Source organism: Saccostrea cucullata, unplaced genomic scaffold, assembly GCF_032062105.1.
Source record: "Saccostrea cucullata isolate Sc308-1 unplaced genomic scaffold, CSIRO_AGI_Scuc_v1 ctg1361, whole genome shotgun sequence".
NCBI lineage: Eukaryota > Metazoa > Mollusca > Bivalvia > Ostreida > Ostreidae > Saccostrea > Saccostrea cuccullata.
In genome coordinates, this window is record NW_026921704.1 from 1,590 (window position 1) to 23,996 (window position 22,407).

The 22,407-nt window shown below is 36.3% G+C and overlaps 1 protein-coding gene across 1 annotated transcript; it reads left to right on the top strand.

Annotated features, from left to right (window-relative positions):
- Positions 1-232: 232 nt before the first annotated feature.
- LOC134260602 (transient receptor potential cation channel subfamily A member 1-like) lies at positions 233-21,881 on the top strand (the record flags this gene model as incomplete). The annotated part of the gene is made up of 29 exons (XM_062743152.1): positions 233-334; positions 6,952-7,105; positions 7,362-7,518; positions 7,871-8,049; positions 8,644-8,759; positions 8,901-9,001; positions 9,107-9,210; positions 13,764-13,811; positions 13,938-14,062; positions 14,253-14,301; positions 14,384-14,578; positions 14,692-14,775; positions 14,934-15,016; positions 15,099-15,260; positions 15,457-15,568; positions 15,893-16,062; positions 16,143-16,227; positions 16,324-16,461; positions 16,747-16,817; positions 17,011-17,200; positions 17,437-17,553; positions 18,255-18,421; positions 20,033-20,093; positions 20,209-20,277; positions 20,374-20,547; positions 20,716-20,784; positions 20,929-21,042; positions 21,120-21,241; positions 21,510-21,881. Coding segments are annotated over 29 exons (3,466 nt in total), but the record flags the coding sequence as incomplete, so codon positions are not given.
- Between the last annotated feature and the right edge of the window lie 526 nt (positions 21,882-22,407).

Genomic DNA, 22,407 nt, shown 5'->3' on the forward strand with positions numbered 1-22,407 from the left:
CCACACGCTGATTTCAAAACATTAACAATACCATGGCGCGCGCGTGTCCATAAAACTGGATTAATTTCTAAAATGACTTAGTCGGATAAGGTCACAAAACAGACCGAAAAAATGACCTGAAAGTTGGAGGAATATTTCTTTTTTGGAAATTTTTTAGGAATTTTCGGAAACTATTTATTAAAATTCTTGGTTGACCTAAATCGAAATATGGAGATGTCTGATGTGGAAACAGGAGGCTCGCCTGTGATGTCAGAATAACGGTCAACGACGAGAATACAGGGGAGGAAGACACGGCCATCAGGAGTAACCAAGGGTCACCGACCTCCTCACCAAGGTAAGATACAATATGCAACCTTTCATTTTTCGCTAAACGTCCCCATTAGGGAGAATTCATTTCTTTTGCGAATAAGGAAAAAGAATCTCTGAATAGTTGTTGAACAAAAAGTGCTCAAAATCCTAAGAGCTTTAAGATGAAATCCAGAAAAAGGGGCTGGACACACAAATAAGGGGCCAAGAGGGGCTAAAAGTCTTTTTTCGATAACTCTTTAACAGTCAATAATTTGTAATACATTACTGAAGTAAAAATGTTTATCTCAACAATCTACAACTGTATATTATGATTTTTGTGTCGTATATTACATAATTAGGGGCCACAAGGGGCCAGAAGGCTAAATCTTTGACGCTTTGTATCTCAAAAGTGAGAAATATTTTGATAAGTAATATTGAACAAAAGATGTTCAAAATGATGTTCTGAACAATATGAAACCTTTCATTTTTCGCCTTAGATAGATGTTATGAAGAAAAAGGGCGATCCCTAATATTAGGGGCCGTGAACGTAACCTTATTAGGGTCTTCCGTCTTCAGCGGAGGGGCCATTCGATTTGCTTCAAATTTTCACAGTCGATGCGTTGTCATCTGAAGGTACTTCCGGTCGGGAGTTATCGTACAGATCAAGCTAGAAAGCTGAAATTTTTAGTGATGATAGGAGTTTGCAAACGATATTTTCCGGAAGTGCCTAAGTACTGGAAGGGAGGGGTCAAGACACGTTTTATGGGATGAGACATTTTCTATCATATCTTTTAAATTATAAATATTTCTTTTGCGAATAACTCGAAAACGAAAAAGAATCTTGAAAGGGGCCAACAGTTGTTATAACTCAAAAAGTTCATAATCCTGAGAGATTTAAAATGTTATGAAGAAAAAAGGGCTGATCCCTAATATTAGGGGCCGTGAGGGGCCAAAAGTCGATTTTAGAAGTCTTTATTGTTCAATGTCTTTTTACAGAATATGGAAAATCATTACTTAAGAATGAGAATCTCAATCAAAATCTGATCTATCTCAGTTAATATTTTGTAATACATTACTAAAGCAAAGATCTTTATCTCAACTCGTTAAGTCTCGCAACGAGATCGTATCTAGTTATTATTATTATATGTTCTGAAAGGTCTTTCGTCTTCACGGAAGGAATAAGAATTTCTATTGTTTCTTATTAGGGTCTTCCGTCTTCAGCGGAAGACCCTTAATATTTAGTTCATTCTGAAGGTTTTTTTTTACCTATATATTATTATTATTATTTTTATTCTTTTTTCTTCTTACAAAAATTTGTGCAGAGTAGAGAAGGGTTGCTAATTATATCTTTTGCTTTTAGCTCAAAAACGAATAAGAATTTGCAGTTGTTCAAATTTTCACAGTCGATGCGTTGTCATCTGAAGTTAATTCCGGCATAATTATTTTTTGGAAATTCACTTCCTAGTTACCTTTGATCAAAATTTAGAGGACCTCCTTGTCTGTGATGGAACTCAAAAACTGATCAAGCTAGTAAAAGCTGAAATTTTTAGTGATGTAAATCATTATAGAGGACATACACGAATTAACAGTTATTCTTATTATATTTTCCGGAAGTGCCTAGTATGGAAGCTCGAAGGTAGGGGTCACAAGTTTAAAAGGACACGTTTTATGAGTGATTTTTTGAGACATTTTCTATCATATCTTTTAAATTATAAATATTTTGGAGCAACCAAGTTTATGGAGGCAGCTGATTCATTCTCAATATGATATCAAGAAAAATGTGCTAACTCATCAGATTAAGGGCTGAAAGGGGCCAACAGTTTTTATTCGATAACTCTTTTAATGTCAATATTTTGCTATACATTACAAAGATCATTAGCTTATCACAACCGTCTAAACAACTATATATTATGATTATTTATGTCGTATGGTACATAATTCACGAGTATAGTGAGGGGCCAGAGTGCTATAATATTTGACGCTTTATAGTATAAGGTAGAAATATTTTGATAAGCAATATTGAACAAAAGTTGTTCAAAATCATGTTCTGAACAATATGCAACCTTTCATTTTTTGCTAAACGTCCCCGTTAAGGAGTTGAAGGGTTGGCCCCTAATTATATCTTTTGCTTATAGCTCAAAAACGAAAAAGAATTTCTGAACAGTTGTTGAACAAACGATGTAGTTGTGCAATGTTCAAATACGAGAATACTGTAAGATGAGACGAGTGTTCTCCGAAAAGGGGCTGGGCACTCGTATTTAAAATTTTCATAAAGGGCCAATCAGGGGCCAAATGTCTCAGGCAATCGTTTTGAAACTCAATGTTTATTATCAAGTGTAATACTTTCAAAATAATTGTAATCACATAGAAAGCAAAAAAAAAGATCAGATGTACACATGTGTTCTCCAACCGTCTACAATAAAAGTTCTTTTCACAAGGATTACATAAGGTACTTACCGTTCAAACGTTATGGTACATAATTAAGGAAGCACACAGCCAAGTAGAATACAGAGATATAACATATACAACTTACAGTCATGTGATATTTTGCCATCATTCATCTTCTGATGTCTCTTGAATTTTATATATTCTATATAAAAAAAAAATAACGATTGTCAGAGCATTTAATACTTGTATATAAGTATATTATTCATTTCATTAGATTGTATAAATTAAAAAAAGGGGGTATACAAAACATTCTTTCGAAAATGTTTTTGCTGAGAAAGTTCAACATGATTTATTATCTCATAACACCCAGCTCTCTGCAATGGCCTAATTGAAAAGAGGGAAATATCAGAGTTCTTGCTTACAATACACAAAATAAGATCTTCTCATAAATTAATTTCCCAAGCTTTTATCATAGGAAAGAATGCCAATTAACAAGTATGAACAGTTCAGTACATCTGCCAGATTTCTTTTATTCAAAAATGTTAAAAATCTCCTACCGATTCTAAAAAATAATGAGTGGGATGTACCGAATTAAGGTCTTCCGTTTCCAAGGAAAGGACTGGTTAGCTTATGGACTCTACATATGCTATTGCTTGCAATAGCAGACCTAGTTATTATTATTTTTCTTCTTCTGGGTACTTTTTTGTCCGGGAAGATCTTGTAAATCCGAGGTATAAAACCTTTTTAGGGTAAGTAGACATGTTATGCAGATTTGCGGAATCAATATTTTTACATTACCAATATAATGAACAAAGATAAAATTTTATCATAATGTAAGGATACAACAAGATGGCATGGTCAAAATACAATCTATATATTATGGCTTTCTTATCTTTCTTGTTTCGTCATAATCTTTTGAAATTTTGAACATGATTAGGATCTACAGCATGTAAAAGCACATGCGCGTGTGCTGTAATCTGATTGGCTAAAACTTTAAATGGCTATAATCCTTTGTTTTTTGACGAAATATGCATTACGATATCCTAAAAAGATATAGAAAATATTCATGAGAAACAATAAGCAATTTTCAAAAGATGAACTTGGATAAATAAAATGATGTAGTCATAATGAACAGTATGCGAAAGTGCATTTTTTAATACTTTTGGATTTCTTTGATATTATTAAAATTTTAGATAGTGTAGACATTTAATTTTTATTTAAATTTCATTTGAATGGTATATATAATTTGAACCGACAATGTCTTTGCAGTTCTGATACCGTTATTCATCATATCTTGCTGAACTGTTTTCTCTTCAAAATTAAAATTTTAATTAACATGCGCAAAATTGACACAAATCAAAGATTCAACATGAAATAAAAATCAAACATTGAGTATTTACATACATGTCGTTAAGAAGAACAAAAAGGTGTTTTATTTGGATTATGAAGCATAAACATATTGGTATACTGTACAAGTAACAGAAAAATTTGTCATTGCATTTAGTATTTTAATTTATAATCAATTTTTCAACTGAGCAGGAATATTTTATAAAAGATTATTTAAAGAAAAATTCAAAATATGTAGAGTTCTTATATTGACGACCAAATCATAATTTTTAATTTTAAGACAAAATCATCTAAAGAGAGAAAAGTGGTCAATATAGGTCATTTTATTTTGAATTTTTCTTTCAATATTCATTATAGAAATGTCTGGTTCAAAAATGCATGCTTTGGGAGAATCAATTTCATATTGTATAAACAAAACAACTCACAAGGTAAATCATAATGTTAGATATCAGATTTTGTCAACAGACTACAATCATGCTGAACAGTTCCGTTAATGAATTTCTAGAAATGCTTCATTATCGTCGCAGAAGGGATGTATCGATTTCATAGCTATTATAATGTTCAGAACTGTACAAACTTTTGAAGATGAGCCCGAATAAATAAAACTAATTGAAATCAAATTACGGTATTTGAATAAAGACTTAATTTTCACGAATTGCGATCTCCTTTGTGTGTTGTCAGAAGTGGTTTTGGAGAAAATAATTTTTTTTGGACACAAACATTAACTGCAATAGACAAGTATGAGAAAAATAATTAATTCAAGGTAGTCCCATCCCCAGGGTCTGAAAATCAGCAGTTAATAATTGAAATCATTTATACTCCTTAACGAAGTAATGTGTATTTACCCATACTATTGCTTCAAAGTTAGTTTATTAATGATAATCATATTATAAAAAGAATATAATCAAATCTGAAAGATATTTTCGCGAAACACAAATATAAGCACCAACTTCGCAGTTTCTCATTGATCAACAAAAACAAGTTAATCTAAAAAAATATATAGAGAATAATACATACCCTTTTCCATATCACACCCTGTATCAACCCGAGACACCAATATCAGCCAGAGGGCCGAAGGCCCGAGGACTGATATTGGTCGAGGGCTGATACAGGATGTGATGTGGAAAAGCGTATGTATTATTATGTTTATTACATACTTAGTAATAAAATACAGAACACAGTTGTTCACTTAAGTTAATAATCATGCACAGACTTCTAACAATGTATGTTTGTCTCATAGGGTTTGGGTTTGTAAATTCTACGGTCATGTACTTTATTTCAAATGTCCCCTATCCGCAATCTGAAAAAAAATCTACTATTATTTGTTTGTTACATTATCCTAACATTCAAAAAGTTAATATTTAGAGAATTATGTAACCCTCAAAATATGTGTATGATCACAAGCACTGTTTTTTTAGGTTTAATTTTCTAAGGGTGTGATTTTGATCCGTATCAGCCCTGCAAATCCATGTCAGCCCCGCAAATCCATATCAGCCCTGCAGGTCTGATACGGCTATTGTGACGTCAGCCATATCGCATATGCAAAAACCCTGTATTTATTACTAAGAATGTAATAAATAGGTATAAAGGCTTACGGAGAACATCTTTAAAAATATACAGTAAGAAGTTCTTTACTTCGTTTTTGTTTTTTAAATTGTCCAAAAAAGTTTTAAAAAAAGCATGAATCATACTGAGATAAATGAAATGAAAATTGTTGTACAAAAAGATTTCAATTTTAAGCTCATCTTGAAACTTTTAAATCAAAGTTATTTTTCCTGGCTGAGGAGCGGATATCCTCAAAGGAAATGTACATATAGCTAAAAAAAAAAGATAATGATTATAAACTAGGCTGCAGACGTAAATAAGAATGGAATAATGTAGTGAGTCTAATTAAATAAACAGGTATGGGATAATTGAAACACTTAACAATATACTGCTATTTTGATGCCAAATTCTCTAAATCGGCGTCGACACTTAACACTACTATCAAGTAACCGAAATGTAATGGTCATCACTTTAAATATTAATATTCTAACACCCTGTCTTGATATAAAATTTGCAAATGTTAGGACAGTTAAATGGAAATTGAAGTGTATTTAACAATTTAGAGTTGGGATGCCATTTGCTTCTGAAGTGAAAACCAAGCCTCAGAAATCAAACAATACGAAAATCATTAACAAATTAATCATTAATGCAAATGTAATCTATAAAATGGTCCACCACCTGTAAAGACTAGCACTCAATCTCTCATTTAATAGCATGTTTGGTTTTATAAGTGGACTTTATAATCCATTCATTTTCTTACACAGGCTTGTATATAAACATGCGTCAGTGAGTAATTCAGATTAGTGTTAGTCCACCTATTATCATATCATTGAGTCTTTTGTCAAATATAAATGCTTCCTGAAATGTCATAGAGTTTGTGAAAATGTTTCAGGTCGTATAAAAACGTTTATTGGCATAACCCAGGGCAAAATACAAATGAAATGATTGTTTACATAACCCTAGAGATGAGGTTCTCCCAAAGAAAAACATAATCGCTAATGGCTTTTAACAGTCATATTCGTTATGAATGATCAACATCCAGAAATTGAAATGCCTTCCAAACATTGCTATCAGCAGAGTTATTAACGCCTTAGAGCCTTGGAAATTAATATTTAAGTGTATATCAAATATTAAATGTTACAAGGGTTCCTGCTATAGAATACTGACATAAATTAAACAGTTTAGAAGAAATACAATCGAGATCTTATTGTTGGTACATGCACATTATCATCTCATTGCACTGATATATAGTCTTATTATGGTGTCATTCCTCTACAAACTTTCAGTTTATCTATATCTCCTGTAGAAACAGAAGTTACTTATCATCAATCAAATGTAATAAATACCTAAATTATGGAACCAGTAATCTTGTCTTTTTTCCAGAACGAATGGATATGTTCATATAGAGGGTCCCCAGATGGAATCGCCATCTAAGAGTCGACTACGTCAGGTGGTGGGGGCGTCCACTATTTACCCCGCCTACAAGAGAGGAGAGAGCGTGACGGGCGAAATGTTGACAGATATGTCTGTCTGGCAGGTACAGACACACGGACAAACCAAAATATCAAAGGGTTCTATTATATCATAGGATAGATAATTATGCATAGATCATAAGTTAATATGTTTTTATTTCACAAAAAATAAAATAAGATAAGAAAAAAATACACACAAAAGGACAATGAATTTTACAATTCTTTTTCTTTATCTAATACAACCACTGCATTCATTGTTAAGATTGATTAACCCTCGTAAAATACAATTTCATTCTGATCACTCAGCTTATTTTCGTTTAGGCAATACGAGATAGTAGCACCAAGGCTCTGGACTGGATACTGACGACAAAACCGGAAGTGAAGGGAGAACGAGATTACCACGGGAACACTCTCCTCCTAATTGCTGCTAAGTACAACCTGATTGAGTCGGCGCGTGTGTTGATATCCCACGGAGCCGGTAAGTGGTCGGAGAATCATTGAGCCTTTAAAATTCTACTGCCATAATCCATAAGCAAGATGGATCCATCCAGCCTTTAATGACACATAATAAAATTTCAGAATAAATTTTGCACAAAAAACTGTGGTAATTTAAATGTCAATGGAACTTATTTGAAAATTTAGAAAAAATACTCCAATAATTTTAAGTGATGTTAAAAATACAGAAATTAAAAAAAATTCTTTTAATACCCTTTCCTACCCCTATCAATCTGTTTACTTTTATTTAGAAAAAATGATCCCTGTCCCTGTTACAATATATACTCGTATAGTCTTCTAATTCTCGTATTTCTATACCTGCATATATTTTGTAGACATAAACGAGAAAAATCGAGATAGTGGAATATCTCCCCTTCATGAAGCAGCCAAGTATAATTCTTTGGACGTTGGTCGACTATTATTAGAATCAGGATGTGACGTCATGATACGTGACATCGACGAAAAGACTCCATTACATCACTCCGCGAGAAGAGGCCGCGATAAAATGTTGGAGGTAAATTGCAGCATAATCATCGAGAGGGAAAAATAACTTTTTCATATTTAACAGAATGTGCAGTAAGAATAAAATTTATTTTCGACAAATATTTTTTCCGATCACTTGTACACGCTTTAATGCCGAAATTAACGTTTCTGAATGAAGAAAACAAATTAAACATTTTCACACATCTGTGATCAAAATTGTTTTAATGCCTTTTAAAGCATTAATAAAAAGAAATTAATTTAAATAGATGAAACACATTATGAATAGTTATATTAAAAAATGAAAAAAAAAATATTGGGTAAAATGTTCAAACTCCGAGGAAAAAATATCGTTCCTGTGGATTTGATTTTGTGGGTAAAAATTGAAGAGCTATGTATCTAAAATTTTGCATTTCGTTGATGGTATGAATCCGTGTGTCTCTTCAAACAAAAAACTACAAAAAATGAACTCCTATAAAAATCAATTATTTAACAATAGTCGTCACGTAAAATGTGTACGCATAAGTGAAACAAATAATTTAAAATTTATAAATTAACAAAACAAAACAAAAGATCAATATAACCATTATGTATATACATGTATACAATGATTATGCTTCTGTTTTAGCTTCTTTTAAATACTGGAATGACAGATATAAATGCCAGGGACGAAGACAAAATGACTCCCTTACACGAGGCCATCATTCAGAAACATGAATCCACAGCTACACTGCTGGTAAAAGCGTAATTCTAATAGATTTATATGAAAAAAACTCATACAGTGTATCTTAAATAGAAACGTTTGTATTGGATGAAAGTATCTCAAAAAATTATGAATATGCATTTACTCGTATTTAAAATAATTTCACATCAATAGATGAACAGCGGGGCTGATGTCACGGCGATGGTTATAAATGGTCTCACACCGTACATGTTTGCGTCTGCAGTAGAATTAATTGATATTATGAACCAGATTTGGAAAATAGGTATCAAAAGTTTAACAATTTTTCCACTATTAAAAACTCGTTGTTCTGTTTATAAGTTCCTCTTGTGTTAACTTTTCACGTGTCTATATTATGTATTTTTGATAGTAATGAAGAAAAGCGGCAAAGCAAGTGCTCAGGCAATGGTGAATCAAAGGGACCTGTGGGGTGGTACAGCGCTACATATTGCTGTCGACAACATGACTGTGAAGGTACTGAAAGTCAGAATCAAACCACAGCCTGACACCAAATATTAAAACCATACTTCATTCTAACTCCATACTTCTGTAATCACTCTCCCTTAAGATTCCAAAATCCCATGGCAATTCCCTGCCTCTCCCTGAAATTCTCTTACATGTAATCCATGCGTGCCATCAGGCTTTACAAGATGCAGTTAACTCATTTATTTCTGCAGAATTTTCTTCAGATTCACATGCATTTCTTTACTGTTAGATTAATCTGAAATGCTAAGAATCTTAAACAATCACTGCAAAACATAAAAAGTACAAAGAAATTGCAAAGTACTTCAAAGAAAATGTTTTGGGTAACTAATGCCTTAATTTCTTTTTTCACGAAACCTTAAATGGCAACAAAAACATATATATTTAACATCCTTTTCCAAAGAGAAATATCATGGGAAGCCAGGGACTTTGTCAAGGGACATTAGAAAGTAAACAGAGACGATAGGAATGGTGGGAATGGCAGGGGAGGTCAGGGAGTGGACAAGGTAGACAGGGACAATGACAGGGGAGGTCAGGGAGTAGACAGTGTAGTCAGGGACAATGACAGGGGAGGTCAGGTGTAGACAGTGTAGTCAGGGACAATGACAGGGGAGGTTAGAAGTAGACAAGGTAGTCAGGGACAATGTCAGGGGAGGTCAGGGAGTACCAGTGTAGTCAGGGACAATGGCAGGGGAGGTCAGGGAGTAGACAGTGTAGTCAGGAACAATGACAGGGGAGGTCAGGGAGTACCAGTGTAGTCAGGGACAATGACAGGGGAGGTTAGGAGTAGACAGTGTAGTCAGTGACAATGACAGGGGAGGTCATGGAGTAGACAAGGTAGTCAGGGACAATGACAGGGGAGGTCAGGGAGTAGACAAGGTAGTCAGGGACAATGACAGGGGAGGTCAGGGAGTAGACAGTGTAGTCAAGGAAAATGACAGGGGAGGTCATGGAGTAGACAGGGTAGTCAGGGACAATGACAGGGGAGGTTAGGAGTAGACAGTGTAGTCAGGGACAATGACAGGGGAGGTCATGGAGTAGACAAGGTAGTCAGGGACAATGACAGGGGACTACAGGGAGTGGACAGGGTAGTCAGGGACAATGACAGGGAAGGTCATGGAGTAGACAAGGTAGTCAGGGACAATGACAGGGGAGGTCAGGGAGTAGAGAAGGTAGTCAGGGACAATGACAGGGGAGGTCAGGGAGTAGACAGTGTAGTCAGGGACAATGACAGGGGAGGTTAGGAGTAGACAGTGTAGTCAGGGACAATGACAGGGGAGGTCATGGAGTAGACAAGGTAGTCAGGAACAATGACAGGGGAGGTTAGGGAGTAGACAAGGTAGTCAGGGACAATGACAGGGGAGGTCATGGAGTAGACGAGGTAGTCAGGGACAATGACAGGGGAGTTCAAGGAGTAGACAAGGTAGTCAGGGACAATGCAGGGGAGGTCATGGAGTAGACAAGGTAGTCAGGGACAATGAGAGGGGAGGTCATGGAGTAGACAAGGTAGTCAGGGACAATGAGAGGGGAGGTCATGGAGTAGACAAGGTAGTCAGGGACAATGACAGGGGAGGTCAGGGAGTAGGCAGTGTAGTCAGGGACAAGGACAGGGGAGCTTAGGTAGACAAGGTAGTCAGGGACAATGACAGGGGAGGTCATGGAGTAGACAAGGTAGTCAGGGACAATGACAGGGGAGGTCAGGGAGTAGACAAGGTAGTCAGGGACAATGACAGGGGAGGTAAGGGAGTAGGCAGTGTAGTCAGGGACTAGGACAGGGGAGGTTAGGGAGTAGACAGTGTAGTCAGGGACAATGACAGGGGAGGTCAGGGAGTACCAGTGTAGTCAGGGACAATGACAGGGGAAGTTAGGGAGTAGACAAGGTAGTCAGGGACAATGACAGGTTAGGTAGTAGACAGGGTAGTCAAGGACAATGACAGGGGAGGTCAGGGAGTAGACAGTAGTAGTCAGGGACAATGGCAGGGGAGGGCAAGAATAAACAGTGTAGTCAGGGACAATGACAGGGGAGGTTAGAGAGTAGACAAGGTAGTCAGGGACAATGACAGGGGAGGTCAGGGAGTAGAAAAGGTAGTCAGGGACAATGACAGGGGAGGTCATGGAGTAGACGAGGTAGTCAGGGACAATGACAGGGGAGGTTAGAGAGTAGACAAGGTAGTCAGGGACAATGACAGGGGAGGTCAGGGAGTAGACAAGGTAGTCAGGGACAATGACAGGGGAGGTCATGGAGTAGACAAGGTAGTCAGGGACAATGACAGGGGAGGTCATGGAGTAGACAAGGTAGTCAGGGAAAATGACAGGGGAGGTAAGGGAGTAGGCAGTGTAGTCAGGGACTAGGACAGGGGAGGTTAGGGAGTAGACAGTGTAGTCAGGGACAATGACAGGGGAGGTCAGGGAGTACCAGTGTAGTCAGTGACAATGACAGGGGAGGTTAGGGAGTAGACAGTGTAGTCAGGGACAATGACAGGTTAGGTAGTAGACAGGGTAGTTAAGGACAATGACAGGGGAGGTCAGGGAGTAGACAGTGTAGTCAGGGACAATGGCAGGGGAGGGCAAGAATAAACAGTGTAGTCAGGGACAATGACAGGGGAGGTTAGAGAGTAGACAAGGTAGTCAGGGACAATGACATGGGAGGTCAGGGAGTAGAAAAGGTAGTCAGGGACAATGACAGGGGAGGTCTAGGGCTGTATCAATATATCGATATATCGATACGTATCGATATTCAAGAAAAATATCGTATGGAAAAATAACTTCCAATACGTATCGGACAGACAGTTTTTCTTCTAATTCTGTGAAAAAGAAGGGAATTTCAATCACCAAAGATTATATTTTACTTTTTTGAATTAAAACTGTTCAATAATGATATAATTTGTAAGGAAATAACACAGTTTTTATAATTATAATAAGATACAAAGAGAAAATTATTTGAACATGTTGCTTTTACTGTCATCAAAAGTTTTAGTTTGAAATGTTATTTGTAAAGACAATGAGACGAAAACTTTAAAATGGGTAATAAAACACTTAATTGTTATGAAATTTATGCATTAAAATGATTTAGAAGCTCTTTCTGATGGACTTGTCTTAGAATCCAATATATCGCATATCGCTTTTAAAAATATTGTATCGTATCGTATCGAAATTTTTGGCTCAATACACAGCCCTAGGGAGACAATAACAGGGGAGGTCAGGGAGTAGACATTGTAGTCAGGGACATTTGAAGGAAAGGGCAGGAGTAGACAGTGTAGTCAGGGACAATGGCAGGGGAGGTTAGGGAGTAGACAGTGTAGTCAGGAACTATAGCAGGGGAAGTCAGTAGACAGTGTAGTCAGGGACAATGACAGGGGAGGTCAGGGAGTAGACAGTTTAGTCAGGGACAATGGCAGGTGAGGTCAGGAGTAGACAGTGTAGTCAGTGTAGTCAGGAACTATGGCAGGGGAGGTCAGAAGTAGACAGTGTAGTCAGGGACAATGACAGGGGAGGTTAGGGAGTAGACAGTGTAGTCGGGGACAATTGCGGGGGGGGGGGGGGTCAGGGATTAGGCAGTGTAGTCAGGGACAATGGCAGGGGAGGTCAGGAATGGACAGAGGCATCGACAAGGGACTTCAGGGAGTGGACAGGGTAGTCAGGGTCAACGACAGGGGAGGTCAGGAGTAGACAGAGGCATCGACGGGGGACTTCAGGGATTGGACTGGGTAGTCAGGGAATAGACAGAATGGTCAGGGTCAACGACAGGGGGCGTCAGAGAGTAGACATGGTAGTCAGGGACAACAACAGGGGACGTCAGAGAGTGGACAGAGTAGTCAGGGAGTAAACAGGATAGTCAGGGAGTGGACAGAGTAGTCAGGAAGTAAACAGGATAGTCAGGGAGTGGACAGAGTAGTCAGGGAGTAAACAGGATAGTCAGGGAATGGACAGACTAGTCAGGGAGTAAACAGGATAGTCAGGGAATGGACAGGGTAGTCAGGGAGTAAACAGGATAGTCAGGGAGTGGACAGAGTAGTCAGGGAGTAAACAGGATAGTCAGGGAGTGGACAGAGTAGTCAGGGAGTAAACAGGGTAGTCAGGGAGTGGACAGAGTAGTCAGGGAGTAAACAGGATAGTCAGGGAGTGGACAGGATAGTCAGGGAGTGGACAGAGTAGTCAGGGAGTAAACAGGATAGTCAGGGAGTGGACAGGGTAGTCAGGGAGTAAACAGGATAGTCAGGGAGTGGACAGAGAAGTTAGGGAGTAAACAGGATAGTCAGGGAGTGGACAAGGTAGTCAGGGAGTGGACAAGGTAGTCAGGGAGTAAACAGGATAGTCAGGGAGTGGATAGAGTAGTCAGAGAGTAAACAGGATAGTCAGGGAGTGGATAGAGTAGTCAGGGACAACGACAGGGGACGTCAGGGAGTGGACAGGGACAACGAAAACTTTATCATTCCTCATATTATTTTCAGCATAATTAAGTGCTTGCTAATATACTTGTGTACATGTCCTTTGACTATTGTAGAATTAACAATGGAAACTAAGATAAATTGACTTTTTTGCAGTCAGTACAAGAAATCATCAGACATGGTGGAGAGCCCGATCCCAAAAACGTAAGTCATTTACAATATACCAAAGATGGAAGCATTGATTCAATTTTGCTGTGTAAAACAGACGATTGTGATTGAAGACAAATTGAAAAAAGAATGCCAGTCAGTAAAACGTGTATCTGGTTTTAGGAGACCGGACAAACCCCTCTTCATTTGGCCGCCATCAATGGTCATCTGCAGATAACAGAGGCGTTACTGACCCACGGGGCAGCGGTTGGGCCCCGGGATAAGGATTCCTTTACTCCCATTCATAGGTACATGTACTACAAAGGTTTGAAAACAAATAATATATCCAAAACAGGGGAAAAAACAGTATTTCTTTGAAAAATAATTGGTAGATGGGAAAATAATAATATAAATGGAATAGCTCAACCAAGAATTTTCGAAATGCTAAAGATGTGCTTGCTACTTAAAATTTAATTTTTATTTAATTTTCCATTATAGAGCCTGTTTGTATAATCGTTACCTGGTGGTCTCCGCGATAATGAACAAGGTACATCTCAATGATCTCAATGATTAAGCAGGTATTCTGAGACAAAACAATGTTAAACATATGCCAGTTTTTTTTTCCTTAGGGCGGGGACATCAACCAGAAAACCAAAGAATCCCTGACACCGTTGATTCTTGCCTGCTGGAAAGGTCACCTTGAGACGGTGGAGTTCCTGCTGACCAATGGTGCTCAGATAACAGCGGTAGACAATCTGATGAAGAATGCGCTCCACTGGACAGTAGAAAACGCCCACCTTCAGGTCCTGTTGTACCTTTTAAAGGTGAGAATTATAACATATCTTTCATAGGTGAAATAACATTGTAATGTTATAGTTTTGAGAGGAGAAAGTTGGTTAACGTTAAATGGATGAGTTTGTCGTTTTTTGCTCTTTAGAAATGCGACTGTGTCATGATCGAAGCTTTGGATTTCGCAGAGCAGACGATTACGCACTATGCTGCCAAACTTGGAAATATAGCGGTACTAGCATGAGTTATACAAATCATTTAAGATGCGACCTAAAAGTTATAAAGTTATTGCTGGCTTAAAGAATATTTTTCTTTTCGAATTTTGAAAGATGCATGTTTAGGTGTTTAGGCTTCACCATGTATGCCAACATTTCTATTGACATTTTACAGATTTTACAAGCCTTGATACATAATAAATGTAAACTAGACGTCCGTGACATGGACGGAAAAACTCCCATCCATATAGCAGCAGAGTAAGTTATCAAGAAAATCATTCAATGTCAGAAAAAAATTGACGCGTTGCAATTATTTTCGTAACTTCCTGTGCATTTTTAGAAACGATAACGAGGCTGCCGTGGAGGCGCTGTACAGCGCCAGCAGTTCTGAACTGAATGATGGCGACTCGGACGGACAGACGCCTCTGATGCTGGCTGTCAAGGAAGGACAATACAGCACAGTCAAACTTCTGCTATCTTTAGGGGCCGATATCTCACACAGGTTTACATATTACAGGATCAAATCACTAACAATACTGATGGTGGTGAAGGTTAATTACTATATATACAAAGAATTGACAGTATTTTGAAAAAAAATACGTTTAATTTCAAATGGAAGATTCTTACATCGCTGTAAAGCTTGGTATATATCATTGTGATTACATCGATTACATGCATGACGACCTTTGACCTTTCAGGGACGAGAACCTGTGCACCGTATTAGGTACTGCTGCCCGTGAAGGTCATGTGAAGATAATGAAACTTCTGTTGGATCATTATGCTGATATGAACGCTGCGGATAAAGCAAAGGTGACCATCCAAAATTGGTTTAACATTTACATATATCAGTACTGAAAAAGAAAAAGAAAACGTTACAAACGATACAAATGTCCTCTACAAAAAATTTGAAATTGAAAATTTCAAATTTTTGTAGAGGACACAAATGTTCAACCTTATTGTTCCTTAAACATTAAAAGGAAATTATTCTCTTGTGCAGAGTATTACCTTTTTTGAAAAATCAACAATTACAGATGATACAATATCATTTTATTACTCTTTTGATTTGTTATTGATAGAACAGAACATTTATATCTCTGCAATTTCGTCATCATTTGTTTTATTTTTCTTGGTTAGAATACTCCATTACACATAGCATCTAGCAAAGGCCATGTTGAATGTGTTCAACTTCTACTGGACAGGAAGTCAGACGTATTATCCAGGAATAGTAACGAGAAATCCCCGCTCGATTTAGCCTTAGAAAACAGACACCCCGAAGTAGCTGTAGCCTTTATGAAATCAAAACGGTTAGCCATACTGTAATATATTATCACTTCTTTATTATTCTGATCAAATTTAGAGAATTAATGTAACTTTTTTGACATAGATGGGTGGACATCGTTGGTCTAAGGGACTCTTGTGGTAAAACACCGGTGGACGCAATGATTCAGAAATGTCCTGACTCATTTTTGGTAAATCATACGTACACAAATCGACAAGAGATTGTAAATTTTAATATAAAAGACTTGATATCAATTTCTGTCTTTATGTGTGTCATTGTATTACAGATTGTTATGGAGAATTGTATACAATCTACCGGAGATTTCCCGGATAGCATAGACTTTACACAAAAACTCGACTTCCGGTTTATTGACCCAGGACCGGAAGACGTAATGTGTAAAGAGCGAAGATATTTTGCATACGAGGTAAGTAAGGAAAATTTGATTTTTAGAAAATAGCGTCTGATCGAATTAATTATCAAAATTATTTTCTTTGTTGAGTGAAAATTTATTGCATGCGTTTAAAAGACATATTTGCATTTCTAAAGAGAACATTTCAGACTAATTTTATAAGATAAATAAGACCCAATAACGCAAAACTTCGGCAGTGTATGTTAGTAAATAAAAGTATATTATACTTCGGCAGTGTATCTTAGTAAATAAAAGTACTTTTTGAAATAGGATAATATACATGGCTGTTGTACTTTGCAGACCATGGTGAAACATGGCCGAGAGGAGTTATTGACACATCCTTTAGTTCAACAGTGCCTATTGTTAAAATGGTAAACTAAATTGAGGTTTGAATCTGTCCTACTAGTAACGTCAAATTAGATGCCGCTTATTTCTTCAGCAGCTCTCGCTCTCTCCCACATTCCTGAAAAATGAAAAGAACACGGAAAAATAGTAGACAGATTTTGACATTTTTGTTAGAATTATGAGCTTAAAATTTATACTTACCTGTAATGATTTACTTAGGAAGAAGTTTGGTCGGCCCGTGTACTACCTGAACGTCCTGCTGTTCGTGGTCTATCTAACCCTCATCAATGTCTACTGCATCACCATGCCAAAAATCACCACCAATCTACTGGACAGTGTCCGACGGTGTCCGATCTATCTAAACGCTACACAGTTAGCGAACCAGACCCTGGTCAACTATTATATTCAGGTGTGAAACGTTAGAACAGAAATATTACGGGGCAAATTCATATTGAACTGCTGAGCAGAATTGGTTATATAATTTGAAATACACATGTATTGTTCAAATGAATAAAAGATATTATATTTTATTAAAAGTAAAGATCTACTTAAATTACCTTTAACTTCTATAGAAGATTTTCAAAACAATTAAGGTGGTGAAGTGAGATGTCCACATTGTATAACAAGATCTGTTTTTATTTTCAGTATGGCCAGATTTCCAACATCTACATAGAAGACGAGGGTCTCACGATCGTGTTGTCCTTGCTTTTCGCCATAATGCTCTTCTTTTATATAAGGGAGGCAATCAGTATCTACGCAAGGGTAACGTATCATATTAATTAATCTAAATATTCTTTTATGCTATAGTCAGTCAAAACAAACAACCATGTACCAATCTTATATTCACTTGAATATCAAGTTTCAGAGTTACGGCCACTACATGATTTTCATACTTTAGTACTCAGGTGTCCAGTAAACTTTGACATTTCAAAAAATGCCCTTGAGCAAAAAACATGATTTTGGATCAGTTGCAAAAATAGTTAAAATACGATATGATTTTTCTTTTCTCCATTTCTTTTTCTGAATACATATACAATTAAATTCTGTTGTGATTTCATTTTTTAACGAAAGGTGTATGTTTATTTTTATAAACTTTAAGCCCAACAGTAATTTATTTTTTCCCACTTACTATAGAATCACATATTTTCGTGGGGTCAAATTTACGAGGTTTGAGAAGAAATATTGACGTATGGGGATTTGATTGTGTGGTTTGAGGAGTGTTGAGAAGTAAAACATTATATGTTTCAAATTAGGTGCTGATCATGAATTCATGCATGGGTCTCTTTTGACCTCGAAAACAGCGAAAATTAGTTACGAATATTAAACGCCAATGAAAATTATTTGTAGTCATTTTACAGTATATTCTAAATGTGATTATTATTTTTCTCGACTCTGTTGTGTAGCGTTTACGGTACTTCCTGATTCTAAATGTGATTATTATTTTTCATGACTCTGTTGTGTAGCGGTTACGGTACTTCCTGATTCCGTTTAACTACGTGACCTGGGTTATGCTGATGGGGACTACAGCGTCCTTGAACCCCCTGAACTACGTCCCGTGTGAGAGTCAGTGGAGGGCGGCCTGGATTGCTACTCTGTCGGCCTGGGTCTGCCTAATCTCCATCCTCAGGGCGTAAGTCGTCATTTTTAATTAAAAAAAAAAACAAGATGTGTTTGTGAAAAAGGATGCCCCCATATGACAGCTCACAGCGAAGGAAAAAGTTACTCAGATGCAAGCCAAACTCCAAGGTCAAGCGTAAGAGTAAAAAAGTTAAATATTTTCAAATAAATAAATGTGAAATATGGCATATCCCCAGCACCAACTCTTCAAAGGTTCTTAACATATGCTAAGTTACTGGTTTCGACTAGAAACATTACATCCATCTTTTGTTCTACTCAAAGAAGCATACTCGGTCTCAAAAAGCCTCTTTTTAGAAAATAAACCATCATGGTTTGCATCCATTGAGACAATTTTGGGTCATTTAACTGCTTTCAAAAATATTGACTTATCAAAATATAGTACTTGTTCATGTAAAAAGTCATCATGTATTATAAGACAATATTTTATAAACCAATGGTATAGAGAAAATAGGCAGCAAAATGATGGTAAACTAAGAACTTATTCCATCTTCAAAACCAATTTTGGAAGAGAACACTATCTCCACATTGTCAATAACTATGATCAGAGGAAAAATATAACTAAACTTCGCATTTCTGCACATCAATTAAATAGTGGAAAGGGGAAGATATGCAGGACTTCCCCCTGAATCTAGAAAGTGTTCTCAATGTAATATACAGGAAGTTGAAGATGAACAACATTTTTTGCTCATTTGTCCAAAATGCAGCAATGAAAGGTTGCAATTAATGGAAACAATATCAAAAATCAACCCAAACTTCTCTTCTTTGACACCTGCTGAAAAACTTATATGGATATTGAATAATGAAAATAAAGAAATTTTATGCTTACTTGGAAAATTTATTTCTGAAAATGGTAAAAGAACCAATGTATAATTACATAGATTCTGTCATCATGTTTATGCATGCTAAGCCATTTAAATTTATACATGTATAGCATCACATTTTTGTATTGTTTTGTGATCATTGACATTCCTCTGGACACTTGTATTATGTATGATCATTGACACTGAGAACAATGTTATTATGTAACTTGGTCATTTATATAACTGTTAAAAAAAAATTATATTGTTAAAAAAAAGAAAAAGAATGTTTAAATTGAAATGCCTCTCGGGGCCCTTGATTGGTAAATAAAAATAATATCTTGTATTTATTTTTAACCAAGGAAAGTTCTTATCACAAGAAATATACATAGTGTTTAAACAATAAATGACTAACACTAGCCGTTCAAAGATATGTCCAAGGTTTCAAGTTTGGTGAAGTTTTGCATCAGTGGGTCAAACGGGAAGGTCAAGAGATCAAATACGTTGGTGCCAAAGAAAAGGCATTACCACAAGGAATACACATGTGGAATAAGAAAGCCGTACAGCTCAAATCACTGACAGATAGACGGATGGACTGAGCAAAAATCTTCCTTTACGGGGACATAACTAGGGCAGGATATGCAGTGTGAAAAAAATCTCCACACTTTGCGAAAAAAAAGAAACAGAGAAATAGAATTTGTTAAATCTTTTAAAATTAGCCTTCAAGTCTAACATTAACTCAGGTGAGTGTTTTTGTCTGAGGTTCCTTGTAAGACTGTTGACATATTTTTTTTCTGTCCTTGTAGACTTGACGTGGTGGGGATATACTTCGTCATGTTGGAACAGGTGTTCCATTCTCTACTCAAGGTACAAATCAAAAAGCATCGGTTCTGTCCATTTTATTGTCGGTAAAGTATTATTCCTCTTTAGTTGATGAAAAAAGATATAAAAGCAATAAGGATGTAGACTCATTCTCTTTCAGGTGTGTGTGGTATTGGTGCTATTTTTACTGGCCTTCTCTCAGGCGTTTTTTATCACAATGGCACAAACGGTAAGAGAAAAACCAGAACTCAAGTTGGAATAAAATTAACAGTAAAAAGATTTAGAAAAAAACAAACTTACGTCACTCTATAAATCTTTTTTACAGTCGGGCTTTAAGAATGACCAGCCCTACCCCCTGACTGTTCTCTCCATGACCTTGGGGGAGATTAACTATATTGACAACTTTATGAGTGGTGCTGATGCTGCCTTCTATGTGGACAACCTTATTCTATTCCTTCTCTTCGCTCTCATCATGCCGATATCACTGATGAACTTGTTGGTATGTCACAGACTTTTGCTGGATTCCAAAGACTGCTTATATTAATGATTCGTGCTAAGCAGGTTTTATCTAATTAAAATAAAAAAAAAATACTGTGATGCAAAGACTTTCATGAAGATTAAAAGATTGTTAAGTTATATATACAGACAATAAGTTTTTCTGATACAGATAGGTATAGCTGTAGGGGACATAGAGGCTGTACAGAAGAAAGCGTACATAACCAGACTCTCAATACAGGTATCACAATGTCAAACAAAACAAAATATACACAATAATAAACCTGTATCATCAGAACAGTGCATGTTGATCAAAGTCTTTATTAATGGCTGTATTACAATGTTTCACAGATCTGAAATTGACATGAATATTTTCCTATTTCAGATTGACTTTTTATGCAACACGGAAATCACTTTTCCCAGATATTTTCAAAAAAAGTTTTATAAAAGGAACCTGACAGTCATACCAAATAAAAATATTAACTCAAGATTTAATAGGGTAAGAATTTATTTCATTTCTCTTATATCAGATATAATTTTAAGGTACCATACATTTTAATTACTTTGATTTTTCAGTTCTATAAATTTCTGTTCGGTGAACCACATAACAGCCACACCTTTATAAAAGAAGAGAAACCAGATTATATTAAAGAGACTGTACAAAAACTACAGGAGGATGTCAGAAAAACAAAGCAACAGTGAGTCACGTGATCATTCTAAACCTACTGAAACAATTGTTGGTTGTCGTAACAGTGACAATGTTTGTCAATTGTCGTTAAACTATAACAAAATAATTCTTCCATTTAATGCAAAATAAAGACTCAGATTTACATTTTGGTTTTAATGACCATAATATTTATAGCCAGCACTTTTTTTCGTACAAGTAAATTATACATCTGAAATGCTTTAAATACAGTGGTTTTACGGATCAAATTACGAATGCCAGTTTTTATTTCTGTTGTGTAGACTGGCACAAGCGACTTCGATGCAGAAGCAGTCTCTGGAGTTACTGAAGCAGATGTGTGACCAGCTTAATGTCCATTATAAACTGGACAATATCTCACTGGTAGAATCTCACAAGACGGACATACACAGCAGACTGGACTTCCATTAGTCACTTCACAAACTCCAGATAGTCACAGTAGACTAGACTACAGATAGTCACAGTGGACTAGTCTACAGATAGTCATAGAAGACTAGACTACAGGTAGTCACAGATGAGACTACAGATAGTCACAGTAGAATCTCACAAGACAGACATAGACAACAGACGGGACTTTCATTAGTCACCATTCAAACTTCAGAGACTAGACTATAGGTACACCGTATTCACAGAAGTTTGGACAACAGCTATATAGTCAAAGAAGACTGTTCTACACCTTGTAAAATTAAAGTAGACAAAAGTAGACTATACAGAAATATTCACAGGGCACGGGATTATAGACAATCACAGATCACAGTACACTAGACTAAGATAGTCACAGTAATCTGAACTTCTATTATAACTACTGTACTATGGACGTCAGACAGGCAAAAATGCTCAGTTGTTGCACATTATTTATTCAACTTTTTTCCTTTTTTTTTTTTATTATTTATTAATTGTTATTTGCTTTAAACATTACATAGTTGTTTAATATGTATCTGTATCAGGTGATGAAATAAAAATCTTATTACAATTCAAAATTTGTTGTCTTTTATACTCTAAGTGACGTAAGAGTTTTCAGTTTTCTTTCCCTCTTTGGATTTTATGCATTAAGTCAAATGCTGATTTACGTTTTTCGTACTGATTGTTAGTTCATTATTTATACACTGAATTGACGACGGATTTACCTGATTGTGACAAGGAGCACACGCGACGGGTGTG